At 36.2% G+C, this 18,383-nt stretch overlaps 1 protein-coding gene across 2 annotated transcripts in view; it reads left to right on the plus strand.

The window, feature by feature from the left end:
- atrnl1a (attractin-like 1a) overlaps positions 1-18,383 on the plus strand; it is a 233,763-nt gene that overhangs the window by 141,722 nt on the left and 73,658 nt on the right. For both annotated transcript variants that reach the window (XR_006156248.1, XM_042736733.1), the window contains exon 27: positions 1,227-1,305. Coding sequence is in view for 1 of the 2 variants with exons in the window: in XM_042736733.1 (XP_042592667.1) it covers positions 1,227-1,305 (79 nt within the window). In the remaining variant the exon portion in view is untranslated. The remainder of the gene's footprint in view (positions 1-1,226; positions 1,306-18,383) is intronic.

Genomic DNA, 18,383 nt, shown 5'->3' on the forward strand with positions numbered 1-18,383 from the left:
AAGTTGCTTAGCAGCCCTATACACTTTCAAGGTGGAGGGTGACAGCCTACGCTCCAACCTTTCTTGCAGGAAAGAAAGCACTACTCCAGTCGTGCACCTTCGGGGGTCTTCTCGGCGAGAAAAACACCAGATCACGAACAGACTCTATTTCCTTCAATAGCCTTGTGGGCAGTGTGCCGATATATAGTGCCATTGTGCTTCAGGCATCTCGAGTTCAAGTCCCGGGTTACAGACTTTTCCCGATCCTGTCCCCTTGTCTCTCTCTCCCACTTCCCTTCCTGTCTGAGTAATGGCCTATCATAATAAAGGCAAATATGGCAAAAGAAACATCCTATCTGCGTTTTCTTAACATAACCAGGGTTGTTTCTTTTGATGAAGAAAAAAAAAGTTACAAATTAAGTCCCAGCAGCAGTTTAATAATAGGCAACGTGAAATGATTTCTTTTATTTTTTACATTACTATAATTTTTTTTGTCATAATGAATAGTTACAGCTATACCAACAAACTAGTGTTGCTCACAGTCCACAGAACATTACAGTACATAAACACAATTTAGAATCAAGCACTCATGTGTAATTGTGATTGTTCCTTTTTTTTGTGACAGTTTGTCTCTGAGTAGTGACACTCAGTCCTCCCACATTGGAGACAAGCATTCTGACACTTGTTCACCAGTGTTTTATCATATACTGCAGCAGCAGGTGCAGGCCGGGAACTTACGATGGAAAAAAAAACAACTACAAAATGGATTGTGTACGACCACCAAATGTTTTTTCCCTTTATTTTAGCTCCATGCATTTGTCACCTTGTCAAGTGAATTCTGTCAATTGTGGATAAAACACAAAGAGGGATTTCTGATTTTATATGTGCTTTTACAGCATCTAGTCCTACTCAATTCCAACTTTCTCTAACATCACACATCTTTTAGATGGCTTAAAATAGCCATTGAGCAGTCTGTGTATGTGTGAGAAAGGACCTGTTGGAGTGCAGATGTGCTTGTTTGGTATTGCGTAAATGATTGATGTAACAGTCGGTTCCATACGGCATTGATTCTTTCATGCTGGATGAACTTGTTTATCATTGATTGTATGTTTGAAATACAAATATGTAACAACTGTCCTTAGTCCAGCCTCAAAGGTTAGAGGAATGTTATTCACAATTGCAATTACAAACTCATGAATCTTATTTGATTGACTGATCCATTGATTTTCCATGTGTCTTGTCTCCAGCTGTTTCCTGTCCCTGCTACTGGTTGCTGCTGTGGTTTGGAAAGTCAAACAGACGTGCTGGGCATCACGCAGGAGAGAGGTAACATCTGCACAATAGCACTTCCTGTGTTCATTGACGTGTCCATACTTTTATTGGCCATTGCCTGCGGTTTCTTTATGTTGCCCATGATTTCATGTTTGAAGCTGATGTTTAATTCTTCGGCTTAACCAGTTGCATGAGTTTGGGGCGGGACTTTCAGTTTGTGCGACCACTGGAAGACTTTAGCTTTAATGTGTTATGCATTTGCATTTACAGGTTTGTGTTAGTTGGGATGTTATTGCTTTTACCATCTGTGACCTCCCATGATGCTCCTGGGTATGGTTGATCTTTGTAAACAGTCTTATGACTTTAACCTTATTATAGTTTATGAAACTCACTGTCATGCGGCATTACTGTGCTCAGATCAGAGAACACTGGATAAAGCTGATCATTTTATAACGTGTTCCTCCCAGTGTCTGTTGGGTGCGTAAATGTCATCCGCATGCCAGCGGAACTGCCTTCTTTTAATGAGAGAAGCGCTACAATAAACACCGCCATTTCCCTTCATTACCCATCTTCACAAACCAATTAACCCTGACAGGGGCTCATGTAAAAGGAATGGATTAGTGTGATATATCCATCTAAAAGCCCCAACAGATGCCACCTTCTCTCACGTCTCTCACTTTCCCTCTCTCTTTTTATTCCTTATTCTGTGTGTCATTTTAGTGGCTACATAAATGCAAATGGGAATTTGCAAACGAGTTGTCATCGAGCATTTTATAATCAATACAATAATCGAGGCCTCTGTAATTGAAAGCATGTCGAGAGCCGTAAGTGTGGGTTTATCGGAGTAAAATGTGAGCTGTTTTCAACGATGGCTGCTACAGTTGCTGTTTTTCTTTTCATCAAATATGTACTTGTAGAACAAGCATTTAGATAATGGAATAGTTTAAGTCAAATAAAAGACAAGCTTTGCACTTCATTCAACACCCCAAAAGCCATTTTGATCAGAGAAATAAAAGCACAGAGTGATTTGATAGGAAAGCTAAAGTAAATAATGAATCTATTCAGAGTGTAGTATACTTCATTGTAGTGAATGGCAGTGACATCTTCAACTTTAAAAGATTTTACACAAGCTGAACTCAAGTAATCGCTATATGTACATGTCAGCAGGACCTCATTTTTACTTTTGTGATGAGTTATGCTATGTTTTTCAGTGATACCTTGCAGACCGATTCTTCAGACAGCAATTTGTGTCAGAACTGTTCATGGTGACTTTCAGTCCAGGTCAGCACTCAGTGGGCTGAGCTGGATTGCAGGACGTTCATGCAGGGCACATTCTTCCTTTTAGACAGCTAGATGGAGCACATCTGAATGGAACAAAACACATTGGTTTTAGATGTCCTTTTTAGAGAGAGAGAGGGAGAAAAACTTTTTAAAGTGCTTATTTTAACTTGACAGCACTTTAAAAATGCAGCGAGTATGGCACAATGTGCTGAATAAAAACAGGGGAATGTGATGCAAGAGCCAAACGTGGACATCTGTCATAAAATTGCAATAAGTGTTTGTTTTTTTTTAAGGCAAGGCAAGTTTGTTTATATAGCACATTTCGTACATAATGGTAATTCAAAGTGCTTTACATAAAAGAAAGTAAAATAATCATGAAAAAAAAAAAATAATCGTAAAAATAAAACAAGGAATTTAAAAACTTTGAAAATGATTTAAAAATGTATTTAAAATGAATTTAAGACAGTTTAAAAATAGAAAATAAAATACATTGTCTACATAAAATACAGTGCAATCAGTTCGTACATCGCACAGTGCTCATTCAATAAATGCACAGCTAAACAGATGAGTTTTGAGTCTAGATTTAAAAGTGGCTAATGTTTTAGCACATCTGATCTCTTCTGGAAGCTGATTCCAACTGCGGGCTGCATAATAGCTAAAAGCGGACTCCCCTTGTTTTGTGTGAACCCTTGGTATTTCTAACTGACTCGATCCTAATGATCTGAGTGGTCTGTTAGGTTTATATTCAGTGAGCATATCTGCAATGTATTTAGGTCCTAGGCCACTGAGTGATTTATAAACGAGTGAAAGTACTTTAAAATCAATCTTAAATGTAACTGGAAGCCAAGACCTGAGGACTGGTGTTTTAAGTAGAAAAGTTTGAATGTTTTCTTGACCAAGTGTGTAAAAGTAAAATGTTTTAAAATTTGAAGGTTTTATAGGCTTGCCAGACAGAAAATATCACCTATATAGGTTTGTACTATTTTATAACAAATTTATCAGCTTAGAAAGACTCATTATTTCCCAGAATGCCTGATTCACTTTGAATTGTAATTTAGTCAATTCCAGTTCAGCTTCCTGTGGGTGTGGCCAATAAAATTAAAATTACAGCTCATGAATTGAAAGGGGGGTCATGAACTGCCTCTGTTTATTTTTTATTTTGTACTGTTATCTAAGGTCCACTTACACTCACACTTGAGTGTTGCCACATTACTGTCAGATCCAATATAGCCTGCACAGCAGCGTCTTTTAGTTTCAATCTTTTTGAAAATCCAGCATCAAATTGTGCCTTGTTTGTAAACAAATCCATGGTAAAATGAAGTCAACAAAGGACCAAGTTCGCAACACTGGAACGTCATTAAAAATAAAGTTCATTCACTCTTTCCTAACATTGGGATCAGAAGGAAGGCAGTAGTATTTTAGTCAATTCCAGTTTTGGTTCTTATGGGCGTCTTGTTGTCTTCGGAGCCATCTTTATTGTTTGGTTTTTGCATAGACCTTCATTCACCTCTCTTGTTAACATTACATATGTGAATTGGTGGGCGGGGCTAAACAGGCAGCGATGTAGAAACAGGTGTTGATCTTCTGCGGAGGTGGTGTTTAGTCACACTATAATCATATTGCATCACAGCCCTTGTCTGTACTCCAAAAATTGGCAAAATACCCATCCCTGCACTGATATTAAAGCAACTGTAATGTTAAGTATTTGAAAATGGAAGCTGTACGTGTTTGTTTATGTGCACATTGTGTATTGTTCCTTGTGATACTAGACCTTGTTGCATCCCTAGTTAACAAACACCACCATATTGAGACACACACACACACACGGATCTTAGTTAGCTGATGTGTCTACTTTATTTATGATGTCTGTCCCATATCGGCCAGGCCCTGCTGTTGTTGGTGTAGTTCCACTGAACCTCTTTATTCTTTACACAGTCGTTTTTCACATTCCGCCCGACACAACAGAGCTCAGGTGTCAGTCAGTGATGATGTCAGATCCAGCAGGATCTATCCCACACCGCACCAGTCACATCCATAAACAGCCAAGTTGCTTTTAGCTGGCTGTGGCATCTGATAAAGATCTCGTAGCGAGGGCTTTATCTCTGCTGTGCTTTTATGGCTATGTGGAGGCTGATAAGTTGTGATCTCTCAGAAGTTTTATGGAGAGCTGCATCACTTCGCTCCACACTGCTGCTTAATTGTGTTGCCTCATTGTCAAGCCTCATTGCTGACACCGGCTATCTTGTGATTTGCCGTGTTGGATACTTTAAACCCGCCATAGCAGCCCCTTCATCACACTCTCTCTCTGAAGCCATCAAGTGGGAAATTAACAATGCAAATCAATGGAGCTGAATGGTGTATTTTTTATGATCCCCTCTTTCTGATGTATTTAGAGCATGAATGATTATTTCTGAGATAGATTACGGACGGACGGCGCCGTGAGCACTCAGGGAATCAGTCAATATCCTCAAATGGGCCTAATTCATTATTTCATCCCTTCTTCTTTCTAAAGTGCAGAACACTGAGGGGGAAGGGGGGGCTATTTTCATTTCATTCCACCAAATGTAATATATTTTCTTTGCAGCTGCGATCAGGGGGATCGGTCTCAGTCGGTCGGCACACGGATGAAAGTAATATGTGAAATATGTTGTGTCTAGCGAATCCTAAAAACAGCCACTCAGCCTAAAAAAAACTTTTTTGTGTTGACATTAGAAATCCATAAAATTCCCAGTGGGAGAAATTCCATGTGGATTCCTCATTCAAAAAGGGAAAAATAATGTAATCTCGCCAGTATAGTTAATTATGGATCATAACCGAGAGTGTGGAAAACAAATTTAGAACTGGGTTTATGATAATGACTCTCCCAACAATAATTTCTGGATATGAGATCAAACAATCAAAACCACTTTGAAATTCTAATGATGATGCACAAGACGTCTTGTACAGATGTCTATGAATCTCCTAATAGGGTCTCCCCCCAGCAGACAGGGATTTAGCCATATTTTGACAACTAACCTCATTAAGTTTTGCTGTTGTCTTGCCATAAATGTATAAATAAACAAAAAAAGGCCTCTGCGTATTTCACTTTTTCATGTTTTTGTACTCTGTAATTCATGCATTGGTTAATACAAGCTGTCAATGGCCTTGACAAACATGGAAATACTGAACACCAAGTGATGTGATTGTTAAATATACTTAGCCTGGTCATATTAAAATGTATTTTCTAGATGAATCTGGAGCGCTACAAAGGCAGCCCCACTTCTACCACCACCACCACCACCAAATGAGGATAATTCCCAACTGCCTTCTTGTCGCCTGTTCAGTCGTAAACACACTGCGTCCCCTGTCAGCCAGATGTTGGCTAATTTTATCATTCGACAGGGGCTTATTCCATGCCGATCGGCCAAACCCCTATCCGCTTGCATAGAGTACAATGAATTGATACTAATTTATGAAATACCAGGTTGTTTTGAGAGTTGAAGTGGGTGTGTTTATTTGACCTTTCTGGCACATTATGGTAATTAGTATAATTCCCTGTTACAGGAATTAATTATTTTGAACAAGATAGTCCCATTTGTTTCAGACAGTGATTAGCATATATTTAGGGGTTTTATTTGCTTATTTATTTTAATTATTTTCAATGTTAAATAATTAGAGGTTGTGATAAATGTATGATGATTCATTTTATTTAAGGTTTTTTTTTTTTCACAATAGCAAACAGCGAGATGATCTTTGACACTGTTTATCTTTGAGGCCAGGCTTTATCTGGCCTGTTACACAGTGGAAATATCATTTCATATCGCATGAATTCGCTTATAGCCTAACATCATGACATTAAATTTCATTATTATTCAGTTAAAGTTCAGTTTCATGATGAAAATTTCATGAAAATGCAAATCTCTCTGCAATGTTTCTATCATAAAAAGACATATAAGCCAACACAAATATTAACCCTTTAATATTTCTATTCAACATCTGTAGGAACTTGTAAAAGCTCTGATTGAGCTTAACTGTAAACATTTGGCGAAAACTTTGACTCAAGGTTATATAAGGTTGTAAAAGATGAGATGGTCTTCTGGGAGCTGAAATGAGGATGTTGAAATCTCAGTATTGCTACATACAGAGGTGGCTGCTCTTTACAGTGTTGGCTAGCAGTGCCATGCTATCAGCTCCGAGCAGGTGAGCGTCTTTATCATCTAAGGCTAGATTAGCCCGACGGTCTTGTCTGCTTTTCAGAGGCGTCTTAAACACCAACATCAATCTTCAAAGCAGCAAAATCAGTCTCTCCCTCTGCTTTTTGCTCCCAGGGACAAGACAAGGACTCTCCTGAGAATGCCTCAAAATGGTGTCAGAGATCTTTTAAGCACAGGTGTAGGAGCCTGTGTTGAATTTCATGTGGCTTTTATTGGATTTATTTTTACTGTTGGCACACTCTGTCTCTGGAAGTGTATAATTTTATATAGGGGAATAAAGATGAGATCTGCTGTGTCACAGTGATTGATTGCTCAGACTCGCGACTGACTGATGCTTTTGTGATCAAATAAACCAATGATATCTGTAACCACCTCTGACAAACCTGGCCAAACAGTATCTGTTTATTAATTTGGAATATGTAATTCATCTTTAAATCACTTACCCTAGATTAGTATTATATATAATATTTTAGAATCTATTTATACTTTAAATTAGTTGTGATTTTCATTATGTTCATCATAAGTTTTAGTATTTTTGTTCTGTGTTTTGTAAAAGTTGATCACTTTCAACTTCAACTGTATTTGCTAATGAAACATTTCTAATTTTTGCATAGGTTTAAGTTTTTCATCTAATATTTATATTTTACTTTTTATTTTTAGTTAACAATAACAGCACTAGCTTAATGTAATAATATAATATAATATACTTTTTAAGAAACCTGCAAATCCATTTAGATACATTTTCTTACCTCTCTTATGCATTGTCATATGATTTTGTCGCACTTCTTTTTGGGCATAATGAGCACATCCTATTTCGTTAATATAAATGTATTTCTTCTCAGCCTCCTTAACCTGGCATAGGAGATTTTCAGATGACAGAGAGAATACTTAGACAGAAGAGGGGAACGGGGCTGTCTGCTCAATTACACGTTTGCTTAGTGAGCAGTATGAACGTTAGTCTGCTCTCAGTCAGCATGAAGAATGGCGGATTCAAAGAAACAAAAGAGTTGTCGATAAAAAATTTAAATGCTGCATTTGCCCCAATTGAATAATTTTACAACTAAAAAACATCACACTGCACTGTTTGTGGTTTAGAAACATCTATAATTGATAAACTGCTTCATACAAAGCATAGCAGTCACCGTCAGAGCAGATGGATGCACTTTTCAAAAGACTCACACCAAAGCCATAATTTTTTTACCTTTTTAAACAAGTTTTACCATTTGCAGTAATTACTGGCAGTAACATATAAAGTACTTTTTAAAAGTTTGTAGTTGGTAAGATTTTTTTTAATGTTTCTAAAAGACATGTTTATCAAGGCTGCATTTATTTGATACATCTTATTATCCTTATTATTTTATTCTTATTATTTAAAGCAATTATGCTGCTAAATGTTTTGTTTTCAGGATTCTTTGATGCATAGAAAGTTCAAAAGTACTTTGAAGTAGAATTTTTTGTAACATTATAAATGTCTTTACTGTCACGTTTGAGTGTTATTTATTAATTATTATCAGTTGTTGTACTGCATGTACTGTATTGTGGAAGCCAAATTTAACTGCTTTGCAAAGCATCAACCAGGGAGAAGCCAGAAATGCTTTCCATTTTCTCCACTTTTGACTTATCAGAAAGTGATAGTGATCAGAACCGTGTGATCCTGCTCATAGAGAATAAATGGCAGAGCTCAGGTTGGCCTAATTCAGGAAATGAAAGCTGTGGTTTATATTATTAAAGTGTTCATGGAGGGAATTGGCTCTCTTAGAGGGTATTGTTTCCTCAGTTTCAGCCCTGCTCTGAAGAGCATTCAACCAGATGAAGAAAACCCTTTTTCAATAGCACCTTGTCGTGTTGATGCATAAACAAAAGATGATTTGATCAGGGCCCCTGGTCTTGGATTATGCTTTGTTATGTGTGTATGAAAGCTTTGGCTGTCCCTTGTGCCCTGGCCTCGCAGAGATTTAGAGAGGAACGCTGCAGTGAGTGGATATCAGAGAGGAGCTTATGCTTTATGCATAAGACAACCCGCGTTATTCCCTCCGCACATCCTGTATGTAATATAACAGGTGCCTGTTCCCAGTAAAAGATTGACTTTTGAGGTAGTGTCAGGGTTGTGTGCATGTTAGTCGCCTCAGGTGTACATGTGGGCAAAGGTAGAGAAGCAGAGTGCGTAAAAGGAGCAGTGATCTGCGGTTAGATAGCGCTTGTCACTACAGCATGATCGCTTGAGTTCACACTGGCTTCTGTCCAAACTCTGCTCTCACAGTGCTGCAGTATCATCACAGAAACCTCTCCAAAAGGGTGACAAAGCTGTGCAGCTGCATCTCCTTCACATTTTGTAATGTTTGTAAACGCTCCTACCACCTTTCACACCGTCATACAAACACAACTGCACAGATTTAGGTTAAAATAGGTCAGGCAAAAACAATTGTACCAAGATTTTCAAGGATCTACAACAAGTCAAAAATCAGCCTACATTTAGATGCTCTTAAGAGTGCCTGATAAAAGTAGCAAGAAACACTCAAGATGCCAGATGTTGATTTTAGGAAGGAATTCACCATGAATTATTTGCACAAGCTGATAGATATTCAGAAGTGTTTGTGTGTGTGTGTGTGTGTGTGTGTGTGTGTGTGTGTGTGTGTGTGTGTGTGTGTGTGTGTGTGTGTGTGTGTGTGTGTAATAGTGGTCAATCGATAAAAAACAAAAAAAACGAATTAAAATATTTTTTTCTGAAATATATATACACTTTAAGTTTGATGTTGTTTAATGTTTTAAAAGATGATTCTAATGCACAGTAATATATATGAAACAATATAAAGTAACAGTTTTTTATTTGAATATATTTTATATAGTAGTTTATTTCTATAATGGCAAAGCTGAATTTTCAGCAGTCATTACTCCAAGCGTCAGTGTCACATGATCCTTCAGAAATCAGTTTAATATGCTGATTTGCTGCTTCTTTTTATTATTAATGTTGAAAACAGTTGTTAGTAACAGTTAGTATTGTGGATACTTTAGTAGCGCAAAAGTAAAAAGAAAAAAAAGAAAATGCATTGAATATTCAGTCTGTTTAGTGTAAAACACTCACAACGCATCATTTACTGTATTCACTATTTGAATTTATGTATATTTATCAGCTGTAATTGTGATGATTTTTTTGTAGGAAACTACAAATGTCAAACTCTATTAGGAAACAGTGTTTGTGCATGTTTATATATCTCTCTGTGTGTACAGTGAGCATATTATGCTCGGTATTCATCCATTATATAAGAAATACAAGGTGTTTTTGTTTTTATGTTCTTCTACACTCAAGTTAAATTTCAGATGTGTTGTGTGTGTGTGTGTGTGTGTGTGTGTGTGTGTGTGTGTGTGTGTGTGTGTGTGTGTGTGTGTGTGTGTGTGTGTGTGTGTGTGTGTATGTGTATGTGTGTGTGTGTGTGTGTGCGCGTGCATGTATGTGTGCATCAGTGCTCTGATTGTTCTGTGAAGGTTACATGGAGGACACACTGGGTTGTTATGAAGCAGAAATGATTTCACATTATATTACGATTGGAATGCCTGGGGCGTGATAATGTTGCTCAGGTGGATGTGAGATAACAGTTGTATTAACATGACCACAACAAAAACATCTACGTTTTTTAAAAGCACTCCTCTTCATGTACTGTAGTTTATTTTAAAAATGTTAAAGGTGCTGTAAGTTTTTGACTCTACTAAAGCAATAAATACCATAATATGTTTGCAGATATTTAAGAAACATGCTAAGTTAACATTTGTTTATCTGAAAAACAATGCTACTGTCAGTTATTCTCCCTTGAAAATGTGTGTTCCGGGCCGGAATGTCTCTGTTTTGGTTTGTGAAACCCACCCACTGCCAGTTTACCCAATTGTATTTCGGCACCCCGGGTTGCCAGTTGGTGGGAAACACAGCATATTTCATTTCATTCATGGAAGCTGGCAAACGAAAGGGTCAGAGCAGGAAATAGAACTTTCTGCCCATCCTAAAAAGCCTCAACATCCATCCAAAAAACTTTATGATCAACAACGGTATAATAAAAGCAGAATAAATATTGGAGATGCATTTGAGAGATGGAGACAGCTTAAAATAGACAAAGGTTTAAAAACGAATGCTGAGTTGGCTAATTTTCTTCTTGACAGGTAAGTAATTAGCTAAAGTTGCTTAACTGATGTATCCTGGCTACTAGTAGGAATATTTTAATTTAATGCGACATTCAGACAGTACTCACGTTTACACTGTGTTTCGTGATACCTGGTTGGTAAGACAGCGTTTATTTGAGACAAGTGTGGCCGACTAGTGCGGAGGTGCGGACGGGTCATGGCTGTTTATCATATCGGTAACAACCATGACAGAAAATGTATGCATAATTCATTGAAGCAGTCTCGTTTGAGAAAATGAACCATTCGATTTCAAAGTAAGAAATAAATCATAGTATTTTACACCTCATAATGAATAACAGTCTACTTGATTACGTTTACAACTGGGCCGCGCCTCAATGTATGCGGCCGACAAATGCGACCTCGGGAGGATGCAGAAGCAGCCTCCAAAATCAGACGCAGATTCAGATTTATAAAAATACACGAGGTGGTTTATAATTTGCAAACAATACAAATATTGCAAATGTACACATTAGCTGATCAACTCACAGTGTAAGGCTCAATGCTTTCCATCGTCAGGTGCGCTTGTTCTTGTTGGTGTTGTCAATCTGGCAACCTGCATGTGCGTCAAGTCTGAGGAGGAGGGACCAGACGAAAAATCCCTCTCCAATATTTTGAATTTGGACTGCAATACTTAGTTCAACCACTCGGTGTCATTCCTACATACAGCACCTTTAATAAAAGTAATTGTGAAAAACATAAATTATAGGGCATAGAAAACTTTGATGTACTGTACATGTGAATTGTTGTTGCAACCCATTTTACTACTGTAATTGCATTTCTGACTAAACTAGATATTCAACGAGTAAGGGAAGTCATGTTAGTGGAAGAGCAAGTTATTACTTTTTTGATAAAAGATTCCGAAGTTATCTATCTGTAATTTTTTTTTTTCTTTGTAATAACATGCACCAATGACTTGCTCACAATAAAACCAAGGATGTGGTTTAAAAAAGTGAAAAGTCAATTTTGGCTTCATGTTGATTTTAGAATAAATGGTCACAGATTAAGAAGTGGAACGTGGAAATTGTAACATGCAAATACACAAGCTCTGTCGTGACTCTCAAAGTGACATATATTGCACGCTCTCACACACACACACACACACACACACACACACTCGCTCACACACAGAGACATGCACATGTACTCTGCCTTCAGGAACAGCTTGAGGGCCAAATTACAATTCCAAAGATTTGACTGTTAAATGACTTCAAATTGAGCAGTGCTACAGGCGTGGATATTAATGCTTCCTTGCGATATGGAGCGCTGAAACTAATTGCACATGAATGCAGGCCTTAACCAGATTAACCACGGCTTGTTCAAGCATGTGAATTGTCGTTTTGTTCGTTTTGTTCCCCCGTGTTTCAGCACTGAGATACATCAAAGTCTTACTGAGGTTATCAGAGGATCCATCTTGCTCTTTTACCCAGCTTGGTGACATTTCTACCCCAGTGGATACTCCTACTGTCATCTGCTTTTTGGAAAGCATTCATGTGAAAACATTTGCTGAATGCTCGACAGTAAACATTGCTTCTGTAATCTCTGCATGTTTGAGTTCATTGTGTGTGCAACAAAGACTTTTAAACAAATGTCACTTGTTTGATGTGAGCATTGTTGCTAGACAATATTCATATTAAGTTATTCATATTAAGAATATTGGACATCCTAATAATAATGATAATAATAATAGTAATCAAAATAATAATAGTTATTTTTGTTGTTAAATGTTGTTGTTGTGTGTTATTTTTAATAGTATTTGTAGTAGTAATAAGTATTGTTGTCATCAGTTTTTCCTACTATTTAATTATGTGTAATAATTTATAATAAAAATAATCATCATCATCAAGTAGAAAATAATAACAATAATAATTCTCATTTATTATTTTTTCTTATTTTTATTGGAATTATTATTATCATTAGAATTAGAATGTGTATTATTGTTAATAATAATAGATTTTGTTGTGTTAATAACAATTATAGATTATTATTATTATTATAGTCAGTTCTTCCTGTTTCATTATATTTTTATTATTAATTATTTCAATTAATAATACAATCAATCAATCAATCAATCAAGATGTAAGACAGCAATTTATTGTTGTACACGTGCATGCATTATCCATAAATCCTAAGCTAACTGCATGGTGTGTGATAATTCTACCTCTGAAGCAGCCCCACGCTCTATAATAATAATGTTAAAAATGATGGAGGCAGACAGAGAGGGAGGAACTAAGCACAAAACGTTTTAGTCTTTCACTCATTCACTTTTTCCTGGTCTTATCCTGTCACTCTCATGCAGTGCCCTGTGGCTCTAAGCCTCCCTCTGTTTCCCTCTTTGAGTTTTCTTCTTTCTCTCACACTATGTTTCCACTTATTCTCCCGCCAAGTGGTGACAGCTGCTGTGGAAATGGCTGCCGTGGTAACCTCCCCCATGCCAGGAAGAGACAATTAGGAGAGCTAATGACTGAGCCCCTGTGATCAGAGACACTTCCGCTCTCCTGTGCAGCACTTCTCCCTTCATTCACCCACTACCACAACAGAGAGAGAGAGAGAGAGAGCGAGAGCGGACAAATAGGAAAAGAGAACGTATGAGAGAAGAGTGTTTTTAGAATTTGTAGGTAGGTCTCTTGAAGAATCTTGGAGACATTGCCACAGTTCTTCTGGATTGAGTCTGTCTCAGTTTGTTCTGTTTCTTCATGTTATCTCAGACAGACTGGATGATGATGATGAGATCAGATCTCTGTGTGGAGCACTGGCTGTTGTCCTTGTGCAAACACAAATCTCACTGGATTATTACAATTAATGGCAAAATGAATATTTGGAAATGTAAACTGATATTTCCTACTGACATACTACAGTAAAATATAGAAATAACTGACTTAAAACCATTTTTCAGCTGGTGAAAATACTAGTGTATTCTAATAATTAAGGCCTTTTTTGTTTGTTTGTTGTTGTTGTTTTTTGCATGCATTGCTATAGCTATTTAAAAACACAAACAAGCTTGAGAAATCAATATGCTCATTATGTCACCTCTTCTTTATGACAGTAATCTGACCCTTGGTACAGTGAAAAATATCAAATGTTTTGGTTTATGCAATTACACACCCTTTTGACCCCTATGATGTTGAAGGAGGGAAGAGAAGAATGAGCCATTGTTACTGTAAGTTCAGAGCAGAGGTCATGTTTCATGAAAATTTTGATTCTCTAAATTAGTTTCCTCAATCCAAATTCAGACTCTCAAAATTATACATTTATCTATACAATTAGATCATTTTTGCAGTTTCTCTACAAAATTGATCACCTTGGAGTTTTTAAATAATATAGAATTATAGAAAATGCATAATTGCAATGGGACAACATATATATTTAAATTTTAAGGAGAATTCCTCCTCATTTAACCCTCAAAGACCGAGACAGACCGAGACGCGGCTAAAAATAACTGTTGTTCTTAAATGTTTAATAACTTTTGAACTGCTAATCCTATCTGAATGCTTTAAAAAGTGCCATAATGTGGATATTCTCTGCGTATACTATTTCTCTCATTTGGATATTCAGAGCTCCGTAGTGTACGTGATTATGTTATCACATTTTGACAACATTGATTCGTCAGAAGAAACCAATATATTTTGTTCCTCTGAGCCAAACAGAAACGATTGTTGACACTTAGTCCCACCCCCGTGTCCAGACTGGTTCAAACTGTCCCGTATTCAAACAATAAACATAGGTTTTGGTCTTTTGAACCACTGTTTAAAATATTTCTTTGGAAATATGAACGAACGCAAAGTGAAAGTAAAGTCTGTCGTGTGTGTATAAAAAACAAACACAGAATAATGCATTTGCATTAGGAAACTCTGAAAAAGCACAGAAAAACACATGACAGAGTACTTTGACATAAAACAAACCAAAAACAAGGATGAAACAGCGGTACATATCTGATAAAGCACTGGAATTTATTTCTTCACGTCGCTAGGCGATGTCCTGGTAAAATCGATTCTGACGCAGATTACAGCTAGCGGATCGATCATTTATATTATGTATAGTTTGTATATTAAGTAAATAATTTTTATATAGATCATAAAGATAATTTGCACTATTTTTTTCTGTTGCACTCTGAATATTTCTCACTCATTTTAGTTTGTGAATCATTTGCACTGTTTGTATTGTTGCAAAACAATTTGTGCAGTTGTTTTTATTACTTGCTGCATGGTTTGTGTTTATTGTTCATACTCAAATTGAAAATATATGTCTCTTAAAAAAATGTTTTGTTTTGTTATTATTTAACACTCTTTCCAATTTCTTTACTCCCTAAACGTTTTTGGACACATCTCTATTGTTAGTAAACGAAAGGCCTGTTTTTCTCTTAAAAGCGCAGATAACAATATTGTAATAAATGGCTATAACTTGCTTGGGGAATGTTATGTGTAAACAAAATTTTATTTGAAAGTTTAAAACACAGAGATACAACTTTCTAAAGAAAAATATCCAAACTTTAGGAGTTTCTGTTTGAGTACACAGTAAAAAACACCCAATTGTTGCCTGCGTTTTTCTTAAAATTCTGAAATTTCATTCAATCTTAGAGAAAAGAAAAGGAAAATAGGGACTTTAAATTAGTTAGACTTAAACTTCAAGTTCTCCTGTTTATAATGATATATGGCACTTGATGCTGACTGCTAGAATAGGTCTGAAAAACAAAGAAAAGAGCAGGTGTGTCAGACGCCCCTAAAATGTTCTAGGTCTTTAAGGGATAATTGATTGGTCGTTTTATTGATTGGTAATTGGCTTTGGTATGCAGTATAGCGTCAAGAAGTTAAAAAATATTAAGTATTTTTGTACAATATGTGTCTAGTCTGTACAAATAAAAATGCTGTACTTGATTTCAAATTAGCAAGTTAAGCTTGTATAACACTTGTATATGAGTGCCCTTATTATGGATTTTGAAAATTACCTTTCAGGCAGTGTGTAACAGCTCTAAGTGCATGAAAACATCCTGCACATTTTAAATCTGAAAGTAAACAAAGCACTCCGCTCACAAACACTGCTTTATCAGGCATTACAGGCAAGATGAAATGAAAATGAGACCAGTCAGACCAAACACTGCGTCACTAGCGTCATTAGCGTCATTAGCATCACGCAAAGGAGGGGTTTGGAAAAATGAATCGTTGAGCAAATCGTTTGGGAGTCGTTGAGCAAGTAAGGTAAAAATAAATACATATTATAAGACAATAAAAGTGTTTTTTGACCTTGCATGCATGCCAACCTGTTGTTGGGGACTCCCAAAACCAAAATATGAACCTTTCATTACCCATAATAGGGGCACTTTAATAATTTTTGACCTTGCATGGATGTAATATTGTTTTTATCTCACAGTAATTGAGTTAACCATAATTCTTGCCATATTACAAAGCATATGATTGTGGGCATATCAGAATTAACACTGAAACACTTCTAAACATAGGCACGTCACATAAAGCCTTAATATTCAGCAACAATTGCTATATGTTAAATGTAAACATGATCACCATAATCTGAACTTCATAAACTTTGTCAGAGCACAATTATTCAGATATAGCCAGAAGTGTACACATGTAATGCATTTACTTTGAGAACATGCATAACTTCAAACACATACTCATACTGTGAATAACTGTATTGTGAGTTTTATCAGCAGGAAATTATGTAATTGCATGTTTACACATACAGTATATTAATTATAAACTTCACGCCCACACAGAACTTGCTAACATTTTGTACATTTATACCTTCAGTCGATTACGTTAATCCAACATTTATCTAGTGCATTGTCATTGCAGATATGGCTCTAAATCGCCTAATATGGAATAGAGATTATTCTGATTATTCTATATGGTAAAGAGAGAAACACTATATATATATATATATATATATATATATATATATATATATATATATATATATATATATATATATATATATATATATATATATATATATATTTATATTATATTTTTTTTTTTTTTTTTTTTTCCTATTTAGCTATTTTATGCAGACCCCAGTTTGTGAAATGCTAGTTTATAAGGACCTGGGTTCATTGTTCGTGCAGACCTCAGTGATGTGACCTGCAGAGTGTTTGGGAAGGACAGAGAAAAATCTGATTCAGAAAGTCAAAGCTGAGTTCAGAGAGTGTTTGTGTGTGCAACTATGAGTAGATGAAAAAGGAAAGAGGAAAAGAAAGAGGCCGGTGGTGCATGTGTACTGTATGTATTGATTAGGAGAAGCAGGCAGTAAATATACAGAGCTAATGAATGCAGTTATTGGCCACAAACTTACTTCATCCATCATCTTCTGACGCCAGCCGGATGTTCGATGACCCTTCTCGTATTTACACATCTCTGGTTTACGCCTTTTCCTGCTTTGTGAGACAGTCTAATTAGCTCTGCTCCTTTCTGACCCGGTGGGATTCAGGTCTTGTGCTGTTAAGAATCTATTACTTTATTCACTTATATGCTTCTGTATTTTCCTGTGGTAGGTTATAATGCAGAGGTAGTTCTCTGTTCTTTCATGTGACAGTTTAACTTTTATCTGCACCTTCAGGTGGTATAAATCATTTTCGCCGTAATGAATAAGTGATGCATTTTTACATTTGAAAAGGAAACATTTCAAACCTGTCCTGTCCCCAGCTTCCAACTACACTGGTTATGGACACAATGAATCAGTTCCAATGGCCCCATTTTGTCATAACGGCGCACTGTTAAATTAACCAGTCTTTCAGGGTATGGAAGGCAAGAGATTGGACAAATTATTATCACACACTTTTGAGAGTTCACAGAGTTAAGATGCAAAGCTGCTTTTCATTAGTCACACCACAGAGTTTCTTACAAGACAGATTGAGCAGTTAATCAGAGCAACATTCTGCAGCCAAAAGTGCAATTGTCCATGATTTAAAAGGTTTGATTGCTTCAAAAGGAAGCTACTGGCAAGTAGTTTGACAAGCCTCCTAAACTTTCGGTAGTTTGCTAATTCATTAAAGGTGCTCTCTGTGAATTTTATTTTTTACTGTTATTTTTACTAATTCAAAGTTCAGGGTCAGTAAGATTTTTTTTAAAAATAAATTATATATGTTTAAATAGATATATAAAGATAAATATATATATTTCTCAAAAATGCATTGAAAATTCAGCTTTGTCATTACAGGAATGAATTACATTTAAAAAAAAAAAAAATTATTAATCTAATTGTACAAACATGTTTACATCCATATAATAATTAATTTGGATTCAGTCAGATTTACTGAATAGAAAAAAAAATTGTGCACACATTTAACCCCCATTAAGCTTGCCAGACTTTTGCTATGCTGCTTACGTGGGCAGCGTGAATGCTGTAAGCTGTTAATATGGGCAGCAAAATAAATATGCACCACTTAAGTGCTATGTACATCAAACAAGCATTGCATTTGCTTACAAACATCATTCTATCAGTATAAAGGGCAGTAAATGTTGAATCACAGCTTAGATC

The sequence above is a fragment of the Cyprinus carpio genome, chromosome B13 (genome assembly GCF_018340385.1).
Source record: "Cyprinus carpio isolate SPL01 chromosome B13, ASM1834038v1, whole genome shotgun sequence".
Taxonomy (NCBI): Eukaryota; Metazoa; Chordata; class Actinopteri; order Cypriniformes; family Cyprinidae; genus Cyprinus; species Cyprinus carpio.